The sequence below is a fragment of the Ammodytes marinus genome (assembly GCF_949987685.1).
Source record: "Ammodytes marinus genome assembly, chromosome: 21".
Classification (NCBI taxonomy): domain Eukaryota; kingdom Metazoa; phylum Chordata; class Actinopteri; order Uranoscopiformes; family Ammodytidae; genus Ammodytes; species Ammodytes marinus.
In genome coordinates this window covers 15,113,127-15,125,829 of record NC_137225.1, presented here as the reverse complement: position 1 = coordinate 15,125,829, position 12,703 = coordinate 15,113,127, and the positions used below count along the sequence as shown (strand labels likewise).

The 12,703-nt window shown below is 41.5% G+C and overlaps 1 protein-coding gene across 1 annotated transcript; it reads left to right on the top strand.

Annotated features, from left to right (window-relative positions):
• Positions 1-5,738: 5,738 nt before the first annotated feature.
• Positions 5,739-6,542, top strand: bhlhe22 (basic helix-loop-helix family, member e22; the record flags this gene model as incomplete). Its single annotated transcript, XM_080050327.1, has 1 exon — positions 5,739-6,542. The coding sequence occupies one exon, from the start codon at positions 5,739-5,741 to the stop codon at positions 6,540-6,542; it is 804 nt and encodes a 267-aa protein (XP_079906453.1).
• Between the last annotated feature and the right edge of the window lie 6,161 nt (positions 6,543-12,703).

Genomic DNA, 12,703 nt, shown 5'->3' with positions numbered 1-12,703 from the left:
CTGGGGGGAGGGGGAGACCGTGGTGCCATCGATAGTGAGTGTGTGTGTGGGGGGGGGGGGGAGGGGGTGGTGTGAGTTTGCTGAGGGTGGATTTGGAGCCAATTAGGAGGAGTTCAGTTTTGTTGCTGTTGAGTTTGAGGAAGTTATTTTTCATCCAGAGTGTTAGTGAAGACAGGCAGGATTCAATGTGGGAGATGGGGGGGTTGTGGGGGGATTTGGTACTGAGGTAAATTTGGGTGTCATCAGCATAACAGCGGAAGTAACTGACCAAGGGGGAGGAGGTAAATGATGAATAGGAGGGGGCCGAGTACAGAACCTTGGGGAACGCCTTGTGTGACGGTGACTGTGGCTGATGTGTGGTTGTGGAGGGAGATGAAGTGAGATCTGTCAGAGAGATATGAGTGAAGCCAGCTGAGTGCGGTACCTTCAATACCGAGGTTGCTGAGTCTGGTGAGCAGGATGGTGTGGTTTACAGTATCGAAGGCTGCACTCAGGTCAAGGAGGATGAGGAAGTTGAGGGAACCAGCGTCGGCAGAGGTGAGGAGGTCATTGAAGACTTTGAGGAGAGCGGTTTCTGTGCTGTGGAGGGGGCGGAGGCCAGATTGGAGGGATTCAAAGAGGTTATTGGTGTGGAGATGGGATTGGAGTTGTTTGGTGACTTTGCGTTCAAGGGTTTTGGAGAGGAAGGGGAGGTTGGAGATTGGGCGGTAGTTACAGAGGGAGGCGGGGTCGAGACCAGGTTTCTTAAGGGTGGGGGTGACGGCAGCAGATTTGAAAGCAGAGGGGAGAATTCCATGGGACAGTGAGGAGTTAAAGAGTTTAGTGAGGTAGGGGCAGAGAACGGGGAGGCAGGACTTGAGCAGGGGAGTGGGGAGGGGGTCGAGGGAGCAGGTAGTAGGTTTGGAGGAGCTTATAAGCTTGGAGAGTGCAGGAGAGGTAAACAGGTTGAAGTGGGAGTTCCAGTGAAATGGGTAGGGAAGGGGCCATTGAATGTGCAGGGGGTTCATGTACAGGGAAAAGTGAATGGTTGATGGTGGTGATTTTGTCTGCGAAAAACTGGAGGAATGTTGGCAGGGGTCAGAGAGGATGGCGGAGAGGTAGGCAGACTTGGAAGCGGTGAGGGCGTCTTTGTAGGCAGTGAGGTGGAGTTTGTAGGCTTGGTGGTGGACTGCGAGTGAGGTTTTTTTGGAGAGTCGTTCGAGTTGGCGGCCAGTCTGTTTCAATTTGCGGCGTGCAGGTGTGAACCAGGGTGAAGAAGTATTAATGGAGACAGTTTTGGTTTTTAGGGGGGCCAGGGTGTTGAGGGAGGAAGACAGGGTAGAATTAAGGTGGTTTGTAAGCTCATCAGGTGAGCTGAGGGTTGAGTCCAGGGGGAGGATGGAGGAGAGCAGGTCACAGAGATGGTGGGGATCAATGGATTTGAGGTTACGGAAGGTGATTTCTCTGAGGGGGTGGGGGCGGGGAGTGGGGGAGAGGATGGTGAACAGTATGGTGATAGATGCTACACCTGTGTCCATGTTAGAACCAATGCATGCAGGAGTAAAGCGATTTTAGTAAGTCCATAATGTTTCTTATTGAACCATTTGGTAACTGACCAGATTGTGTTTACATTTTTTTTTTTTTTTTTAAGATTTATTTTTTGGCATTGATATGCTTTATTGATAGTGTAGAGACAGAGTTGAAATGGGGCAGAGAGGGGAGTGACATGCAGAGAATGACCGCGGGCTGGAATCGAAACCGGGTCCGCTGCTGGCCGAGGCCCATGGGGGGACGCCCTACCAACTGAGCTAAGGACGCCCCAGTGTACATTTTTTCTTCTCAAAAAGGAAAAACTGGTTCTTTCTAATACTTAAGTCATCACAAGTCAAGAACTTCAGAAAACAGCTAACTTGCACAACTAGATACTGACCAACACGTCTACAAACATTGAGTGTGGGAAGAAGTACACAGATTCTTGAAATGACTCTTCTTTTCTTTTACCAACTTTGTAGTCTTCAGTGTGTGACCTACTGGAGGAGGCAGAGCAGACCTGTTCTTAACCGCTCGATTCTAACTTTACAATATATAGCTGCCAGGGAACCATCCAGAGGGCGCAAAAATATCCACACCATATTCACTGTTGTATCAATAGGCATGAGTCAAATGGGTCAATAGTAATTACTGCTAGAGGTGCCTTTAACGTGGGCAGCACACATGCCATGAAAACTAGCCACGGTAACTTGAAAGTTAATGGGGATTTTTGTCCTTAATGCACTGCAGCTACTATCTACATATGGCTTGTAGGGGGCGACTAATTACTGAAATGGCTTTTTGTGTAAAGCCTGAAATTCCTGAGGTGAATGGGAATGTGCTTCCTGTGCGAGCAGCTGCAGAGTTGGTCAGAAAGCACTACTTTGTTTTCTCTCTCTCTGATAATCAGTAACACCAATTCTGTGGTTATACTTAATATATTCATTATATCATATCGATTTTTATAATTTATCAACACTAACACAGAAACTAACATTACTTTCTGTCATTACTTTTCTGTAGCAACTACTACCTGGATTTCAAGTTGCTTAAATCAAACTCACCAAGTACCTCCATACAACCCTAATACACACACACACACACACCCTGTCAACAACAATGTAAAAATATGCAATGACCTCCTGCTTGTTTTTGTCTCGTCTGTTCTGTCTTAAATGTGAACACTTAAATTGTCATGTCCCTCACCTAATGTTATGTTTTTCACCTGTCTTAAAAAAAAAAACGGGGTTTCCCTGTGCTACAGTGAAGATCCCTGTTGAGTTCAGGTATGACATTTTTGGAATGGAAAGTATAGCTCAGGTGGAGCCATCAGCACCACGGACAGCTCCAATGCCCACAGACACTCTGCAGCGGATACTATAAACTCTTACAAGCCAAATATATGTCCAAAACTTCAATGATTCCTTTAAAAAAAAAAAAAAAAAGCAGTTCTCCAGTGATTAAAAGTCTCAGACTATTGAGTGGTCAAATTAGGGATGGGACCGATCTGATCCAATATGGGAATCGGGTTCGACATGGCTGCTATCCACTGAACGGATATCGGACTGTCAACACCGAATCATATACTGATCCAAATTCCATTGTCTGTTTTTTCAAATGCAATTATTTGAACTAATTATTAAGAGTTGTTGTTGCTGCATAACAATAAAGCCTTACTTCATTGATCAAGTTCAGATTTAGGAAGCAGCAAGCAGATAGGGCATTTTGTTTGGAGAATATTACATTTTTTCCAGACTCTCACACTTCAATTTAAAATGTTTTCTTTACACTTTACCAATCCTTGTCAAGGAGTTGATGTTCTGATCTACGTCTGTATAGAACATTTTCAAAGCAGTTCAAATAAATGGTTTCAAAATATTTGAACCGTTTCACATTTTGGTATATATTTTCTGTTCTTTTAAATCAGGGTTTCTGTATTTATTTATTTATTTGTTTGTTTAGCAGGGACAATGCACAGCTCATTAGCAGTACCAGAGTTAGCTATTGGCTCATTTTCATCTGTAGTCCCTGGGCAGGAGACAGAGGATAACATCTCTGTTAAAAGGGAACCCTAACACTGAAGTATAAAAACAATAACACACGATTTTACAACAGTAAAACACAACAACACAATACAAACAATACAATCACAACATTAGGACACCACAACAACAACAACAACATCAGAAAGAACACAATTAAGACAACAGGACATCACAACATTAGATAGATAGATATATACTTTATTTATCCCGAGGGATAAATAGTATATGCATGATGGGCACATGCTTGGGTTGATGTTGCTTAGGCCTTTATAACCTTATTATATCACCACTTTCAAATAATATATAATAAGTATGATATCAGACAGTATCGGCTGATATCCAAAAATCAGATATCAGAATTGGATCAGTAATGAAAAATAGGGGATTGGTAGCCTGGTCCTACCAGACCATCGTACTTCATTTCATTTGTACAGAAGGTCTGGAATCGCTCAATTGACAAACATTAACTCACTTGAAGGCGGGTGTCTTTTGAAGTTTAAAACTATTGGATGTGCCAAGTGCCACTCTGGATCTGCCAACTAATCGCATAATGTTTGGTCGTGACGTATGTCATGGGCCGGCTTCTGAGCTACACCCTCTGTTCGCTGATTGGACCACCAAAAATCTGTCTGGAGAAAACCAAAGAATATACCGCAGACCCAGACTGACTACTCAAGATAAACGGAAATTGAGCGAAAGTAGGTAGGCGGGCGGTGCCAGGCAAGGGGATTGGTGCATTTCTGCTCAAAATAAAAAGCCAAAAATGTCCAAATGCAACATAATATGAAACAAAAGCTCAACATGATTGGACCCTCCCCACCAGCTAATTCACAAGAGTTACAAACTCCATGCACCCAGTTCATAACGCAAGCTCTTTGTCGCCCAACTTGAACACATGATGGCACCAATTGTATTAGACTGCATTTGGTTGTTCAAAACACTCAGGTGAAGCTTCATCGTGCTTAAATTGAGTGAAATATTCAAACAGGCAGTTATTTAGTTATTTCTTTACTTAAAATTAATTTAGATGGTTTTTTTTTTATTCCCACACATAGCCTAATCATTTGTTTCTTTGTGTTGTTGGAAACCTTGAGATGTTGAAGGTATTTTTTTTTATTTTTGATATTTTTCATGTCCTTCAAAACAGATTTGGACAGGATAGTAATGGGTTTAAAGAAAGAAGGACTGCGCTTAGTCTTCGATCCTTTGACTTTCCATTGAGGCTGTATTACACTATGGAAGACAGTAGGTGGCAGTATGAGCACAAGCAAATCTTAACAAGAGTGCAGGATATGTCACGAAACTTGGCTATACTCAACACAGAAGCATATTTATGTTCATTTTGGGGAAAATTTGATTTAATATCATGCAATAAAACACAATTAAAGACAAAGATATTTGCCGGTTGTGGTTTTCAGAAACAATATATCATCAAAGCATCTTGAATCTGCAGCAGGGTCTTTTGTCAAGTTTTATAACATAAAGCTTGGGTCTTTCTCTGAATTCAAGTGAAGGTTTGGTCACACACACACACACACACACACACACACACACACACACACACGGTAAACTAAACAATTGATTTGAAGTCTGCTGACCTTAACACAATCTCTGTCTCCAAAAATTGAATAAAAGAGCGACTGAAGGCTAATGTTACTTTGGTTTGCAGTGTATGAAAGTGAATGTCACACAAGCTCATCCCTGAACAAACAGGTCTTGTTATTATCAGAGGGCTTTAAAAAAAAACTCAGCTTGAAGAGTCTTTTACACACACGCGCTCAAAGGGAGACAGCACGCAGTATTGTTTGTCATCGTTTAAATGCCATTAATTAAAACGTTAACCTGATTGGGTAGAGAGCGAGGGGGAGAGGGTGTCTCTTTCCCAATAGGCGAATCCTATTTAATAGCCCGCCTCGAGATAATGATGTAAAAAGACTCGGCCGTCTCGTGCGTAACGAGGATCATTGTGGAGATCCGGCGAAGGTGAAGGAAAGAGAGAGAGAGAGAGAGGGGGCGGGAGAGAGAGCGCAGCACTTAATACACGAGTCTCCTCCTTGTCTCCACACCTCAGCTGGCAAGTCCAGAAACTTCACCACTGACACACAAGTCAACTAGCAAAGGACAAAAACACAGGACGAAACTAAAGAGACGCGTAAAAGACTTTCCAGCTGAATCCACAAGGCGATGGACAGACGGATGAACTTGAGCGGCGGCACGGGGGACATTTTTCACAAGACCCTCAGCGCCGTGTCCACTAAAAAGATGGACCCTTTCAGGTCGTCGGCCGGCGTTGAACTACTGGCCAGAGACCGCCAGTCACCGATCAGCTGCTTCGACCAGACCGACCCGGACCCGATTCAGCCCGGAGGACTGACAGGAGGTAGAGGGGGGCCACTGGGTCTGCCGACCGGATCTTTGTGCGTCAATTACGGCGAGAGCGCCAACATGAGCCTGGTGGCGGAGAGCAGCGGCGGAGAGCAGAGTCCCGACGATGACAGTGACGGCAGGTGTGACATGGTGCTGCTGGCCGACGGGCGGACGGTGTCCACCAAAGGTGAGGGAGGTAAGAAAAAAGAGCAAAAAACGCTGCGGCTAAACATCAACGCCAGAGAGAGGCGACGGATGCACGACCTGAACGACGCGCTGGACGAGCTCAGATCAGTCATCCCTTACGCACACAGCCCGTCAGTGCGAAAACTCTCCAAGATTGCCACTTTGCTGCTCGCGAAAAACTACATCCTCATGCAGGCGCAGGCGCTTGAGGAGATGAGGAGGCTGGTGGCGTATCTCAACCAGGGTCAGGCCATCTCCGCCGCCTCGCTACCGGCCAACGCTGCCCTCGCAGCTCCCCCCAACCTGGCCGCGTACGACCCGCCGCCCGGATATCCCTTCCCCTCCGTAGTGGCTGCGTCCTCCTGCCCCGACAAATGTGCCCTATTCAGCAACGCCGCCTCCAGCCTCTGCAAACAGTGCACTGACAAGCCTTAAAACTGCGGGCTGACGAGAGACTCACGAAGAAGCACATGCGAGAAGAGACACACCACTTTTAAGAACACTTTTGGTGCGAGGCTTGTTGAAGTCAGTAGGCTAGAGACAAAGAAGTAATGCCGATGAATACTTTTATAATATTTACTAAATGCATTCAAAACGCGCTTTTTTTGTTCAAACAATACTTGATTGTGTATATAACTCATCCTTGAAGTGCTGGTATGAATGACAGTGACGACCAAACAGAAGTACAGTATAGGCATGAAAGAGGCTGCAAGTGTTGAGTGAGCTGTTGATCACTTGCTCTGTGATATGGACCCTTGGAGATTTGGGTGACCTGACAACCTGCGACTTTTTCACTTGAATAGATGGACACCTTCCCGGAGCGTTAGTCCAAAACACACTTTCTGCTGCTTGATTTATTTTTTATTTGCGTGATTGTTTTTTCTCTCCTTTCATTCACCTCAGAGACATTTGCTGTTTGTTCCAGGCCTGTTTTCACCAACTTTTCTATTGAGCACGTGGAATGTCATGAACAAGGAAAAGTGAAATGAAACTAGTGACAAGTCAAGTCGTTTAAACAGTCAGATATTTATGTGCTAATCAAGACACTTGTTAATAGTTGCGCACGCCAATTACAATTATTTTTTGGGGGGTGGGGTGATATAACAATTTCAAAATAATTGAAAAAAACCTGAATTGAGGTTTACCAAGTGTCGTTTGTAATTTATTAATTTGGATATTTATATTGGATATTTTGCTTGCATTGCACATTGTATTCGTTTTTCTTAAGTTAATGTATCTTTTTGCGTTTGTTTCTTCTCAAAACAAGATGGTCGAGGTCTTCTTAATCACGTTGTCAGGTCAAGCTGTGGATTATTATAGATACCTTGGTTATTATATGAGCAAAGAGGGCCATTTGTATGTATTTCAGTGTTGAAAAAGCTTAATTAAAAATATTTTGAACAACAGAAATACTTCTGATTATTCATCTGGTGTGAAGTGTAGTGTCAGTGGAATCAGAGTGATCTTCCTTAAACTTTTATTTTTAATTTGATGAAAGTTAAAACTTAAACCCGACTTTGGCATCTTTTAATCGGTGGTCAAAGTAGGCCTACTGTCAAGTGGTTATTATATTATTTATGTTTCTTTGGGATGACTTAGCTATTATTTTTCAGCCTCAGACTCCAGTAAACCGAGACAGAATTGTTCAATAATTTCTCTACTCCATCACAACCGGTAACTTTACTTCACTTCTCTCTAGTTTTAAAGGGAGCCAAGGCCAGACGCGGTGGACGAACATCGCCATAAAATGTGTGCTCCTCGGGGAAAAAAAAAAAAAACATGAAACTCTGGCGATCATTACTGTAATTATTGAAACAATATCCATGACGCTGTGTAATAACGTGTTAATTCGAAAACAAGCGTGTGTGAAAACTGTCGACTGTAATACCTGGCTTCACATAATGAAACACATCGTTAAGGCAATTAGACCTCCAGAACGTGATTAAGGAATGTAATTACGACGCTGTTCATTGCCGTAATTTGGTGTCTTTAATCACAACGCAGACATCAGCTGCACTCCCATCGACTCGCCCTTTGTCCTCCTCAGTCGTCTGTCCATACCAAACAAAAACAGCAAAAGTCTGACAGACAGTCTTGAAATATCGTTCATGTCATCCTACAAACAGCCACTCTACATGGATGTCGATATTCGAAATTTAGACTGGACAGGAAGTGAATTTGAATTAGATATAAGCAATTGAAACACTTAGGCCAAACATTGTTATAACTTTTTACACTTACGCAGAAGGGATGGACGAAATGCATTAAAGATGCAATCTAAGTGTAATTGTTTTACAAACAAAAATAGCCTTCATATTGAGGTTCAAATCCCTAATGCTTAATGGGATCTAAATATTTCAGCACCATGGAGAGGGACGACAGATTTTTAAGGGAACAATAATAAAAAAAATAAAAAAAGAGTAATTCACCAGAACAATTCATGTTTTTTGTATTGTGGAATTTATTATCCTGTGTTAGCTTTCCTAATAATTTAACACTGACATGCAGAAATTCCCTTTTCAGTGGAAACAAATGTAGAGTTAATACTGAAAGGATTTCTGTAAAAATATGTCAGTGGACAGCATACAAGAAAACTTTATCTGTAAATTCCAAGGGAATGAGGATTGTTATGCACCTAACATCCTTTTTGAGCTAAAATGTTTTGCAGTTATAACTTCATAAATTAGAGTGATTTAGGCAGTATATCATGTTCAGTGCTTTAACATGACTTTAAGCTGACACAGTACATAAATGAGAGCAAACCATTACAACAATGTTTTCTCCTAAATACTTAAACAAAAAGGCTTAATCATTATGCTTTTCTTCATACAACAATAATGACATTGGGTTCATAGTCTCCAAGAGTGGCCAGTCTGCGATCTCAGCTTTGTGTATGATGAGCCATTCCGACAACAGGGTCATCACAATGTCCCATTTAATCCAATCACGCTCCTGAATGCCTCCAATCTTCACAGAACAGCTCTTAATCAAGAATCAAGAATGGAAATAATCAGGAGACATCAAAACAGCTCTGGCATAAAAATCCTGTCAGCAGTTCACTGTTGGGGATCATCCTCTTTCAGGACTTAATCCAGATATTTTGGAGTTTTGACCCAGAAATGACGCAATTTCCTTTTTCCTACCACCACTAACTGTTTGGTAACAGAGAATCCACACAAAACATTAATTATGCAATATGCATTAATGCACAAATGACTGGGGCATTTAACCCATACTAATATTCAAATTAGCCCAGAAGAGGAAATTCCCCAAGGTTGAGACGAAGCCATGTGTGTGTGTGGAAAACACAACAGCCCCAAAACGAGGAGAAAATGTCAGTTCAAAGGCAGAGAGCATTCTACAACTATCAAAGGGATACCACTTCATTTAGCTGAAGGACGACATGTTAAAAATGAAGAGCAATCATATTTCTCTTCATGTGGGAACTGCTAGATACAGGCTGGTGAAACGTCACCTAACACACAAGGCTCTCTGAAATGTTATGTTGGTGGGTTGGACTGGCCAATGATCAAGTCCTCAGAAGTCTCGTGGACAAATAAAAACCAGGAGGCTCAAGATTTCCTCAGTGGCCAACAACCAGGGCCAGTAGTCATAATAGGCAAGATCGTTTTTATTCATGAGTCTAATAAAGCCAAATCTGTCTTAAAAAGTGTCTAGAGCGAGATGCAGGGCTCATGAATAAAAGTGGAAGATAAAAAACACCCCTTTTTCATAAACCATAAAATGTCCAATTTACCATATCAAGGGCCAGCAGGGTGCCTATTCATAACACAAACGTGATGTATGCTAAGGATGATAAACATGAAAGTCAAAATATACATAAGAGCACTGAATTGTAATGTCCTCTTCATATCAGTAACAGGCCAAACTCTGTGGATTCATCCCTGCTGTGTTGTACAGTGTGTTGAGATATATGTGCTGCACTGGCTTAGGCACCAAATCAACTGCTGGGTGGTAATTCACTTTTGTCAGGCTGCTGATAGCAATGCATAATGTTGTCTTTGTGTTGTGCTTGAAAAAAAAATGCAGGCTAATAAAAATGTATAAAAAAAGGGCTCAATTCTGGATATGCTCGGTATGAACACAAAATATTTAAACACTAAAGTTCAGCAAGTTTTAAATTGTTCTTCGATGGATTTTCTCTGACATTTGAGCGGCCACATATTTAGATTTCTTTAAGTGTTTGTAGTATAATTTTAAGTTATACACGCCCAACTGTGCAAGTTTCTGCTCACCTTCAATGCTTAAGATTTGGCATCTTCTTGTTTGTTTATACAAATATTTTGGAGCGCCAGTTTAAAAACTGTTAAGATATTTTTCGATATTCGATAGAAACTAATTGCCATTTCTTTGATCTCAGGCAAGAAAAGCTATTTCACTGAAGCAGGATAGATGGCCGAGACTCGTGTTACACTGATTTTACAGAACTGGAGAAGCCCATGATCCTCTAGTCATGCTGTCTGAGAGAGGTTATCCTGCACCGCAAATTAAATTAATTTAATTGATATTCTAAAAGATCATTTTCATCATGACATGTAAACAGTTTCTATTATAATAAGTACATCTGCCTCTCAAAACAAATGTTTCTGATTTGCTTTCGACATCCCTATATCTCCCAGTGTTTTGCTGGATATGAAAAATCATTACTTAGAAGGGATTTCCTCAGTGTGTGTTAAGAGATAAAATGCTGTAATTTGCAAGAATCTGACAGATTCAACTAAACAGTTGTAATCTAAGGATACAAGTATCTGAACATTTTATGACATCTAAACCATTTGTACAAAGTAAATTCAAGTTCACTTGGGCCAATTTGTTGCAATGTTGTGTATATGTCTAACTGTATGCTTTCATGCACACCTAATGAGCTCTTAATTCATTACAGTGGGAATGTTTTTTTTCCCTCTGATGTAGCCTTGAGGTCAGGTAAACATATGGTGGTGTGTTTAGCTCTGAAAGCTCTAACAGTCCACAATAAATGACGTAGTTATGCGTGATTATCTTCTCATCTGGAATACAATTGTTGAGTAACATCTCTAATATTCAAACCGCTTCCATATTAATCAGATTATAGTCCCAATCCCCTAATCCCTGTTTACCGATGGCTCCGTCTTTGTGGCCGTAATCTGATGTTCTTTTATTCTTCCGGGATTAAAATGTGTCATGGTAGAGGCGCAGTAATTTGTGATGTTGTTTTGGTCAGAGTAGGGCCATGTTGATGTACAGTTTTTTTCCCCACAACAACAATTCCCTCTGGATTTGGGCAAACAAACAGGTGCAACGGAGTGAAGTGCAAATATTTGTACTAAACAATTGTAATTATAAACGCTGTTGGGAGATAATTCATTGGATTTGTCGCCATTTTCCAATGTTGTTGCTTAAAAGTCACTGAGCTCTGATGGTTCTTGAGAAATTCTAGAAATGGTCCGCAAGCCTTGACCAAAACAATTTCAAAATGTCTAATACAACATGACTATTTTTACTTCCTGCTTATGTTTTCAAAGTCTCAGCAAAACAAAAATAACCTATTCCTTATGCACAATGGTGGTGTTGTTTCTCAAGGCTCCACCGACAGCTGTGAACTTTCCATTTCTGTGATCTTAACATTCAGTTAATGGGCCACTGTTTGATTAGAGTGGATGTAGAGCGCTCAGTGACCCAGCAGCTTCTCTTGTGAAAACAGCAGGAAAATCAGATGCACTCAAGACACACATTCACGACACTTCAACAAACTTCCTACACTGTCAAAGCTTTGAAAAGGCAATGATAACTAAACATTATTTGGCCACAACGGGTTTCCTGGAATCTTTTATCTTATCTATGTCTGAGTGTGCATGTGTGTGTGTGTAGTTTGTGTGTGAGAGAGACAGACATACAGAGGTACCTTGTCTTGATCAATATGCAGATCCTGACCCTCTCAGGGTTCATTAAAGCTAAGGCAAGGTGGATTTCATCTCCAGTCTCCGATATTCATTAACTCTGGCTTCCAGATTGAAATAAAGACATGAGGATGACACAATAACGCCGTGAATCACTCACTGCTCATTTCATATACACACACACACACTCACACACTTTCTCTTTGTTTCCCCCACACCCACTCACATACAAATGACCCGACTCTGTTAAAGCCATGAAGCCTGTGTATCTTGGTATTGAAAGCTACGGGTTAACATGTTGTTCAAACAAATATTCATTAACTGATTGCTTGACTGATTTCAGATTGAACTAACTGAAGATTAAGATGCACTTCAAAAAAGGTTAACTATTTTGTAAACAAAAGGCATAAAACAGATTTAAAAAATGACAAAAGCAATTGAAATACCGACTGGTTGGAGGTTGTTTACCGAATGACAATCAGTTGTGTGCTTTCTAGGAATGTAGAAGTATAAAGTGGTTTTTAATGTAAACTGTGGAAAAGAAAGAAAAAAACAGACGATCTGCTTTCCTCTGCTGAAAATCTGTCATGTTACTAGAGCATGAAACCCCAGCCGTTAGTGTAACACTTGCTTGGCTGATCCTGCTGATGTGCTGAGTGCTACTCGAGGCTTCAGTGTATCTGTCTGAGCAGAGGTCTT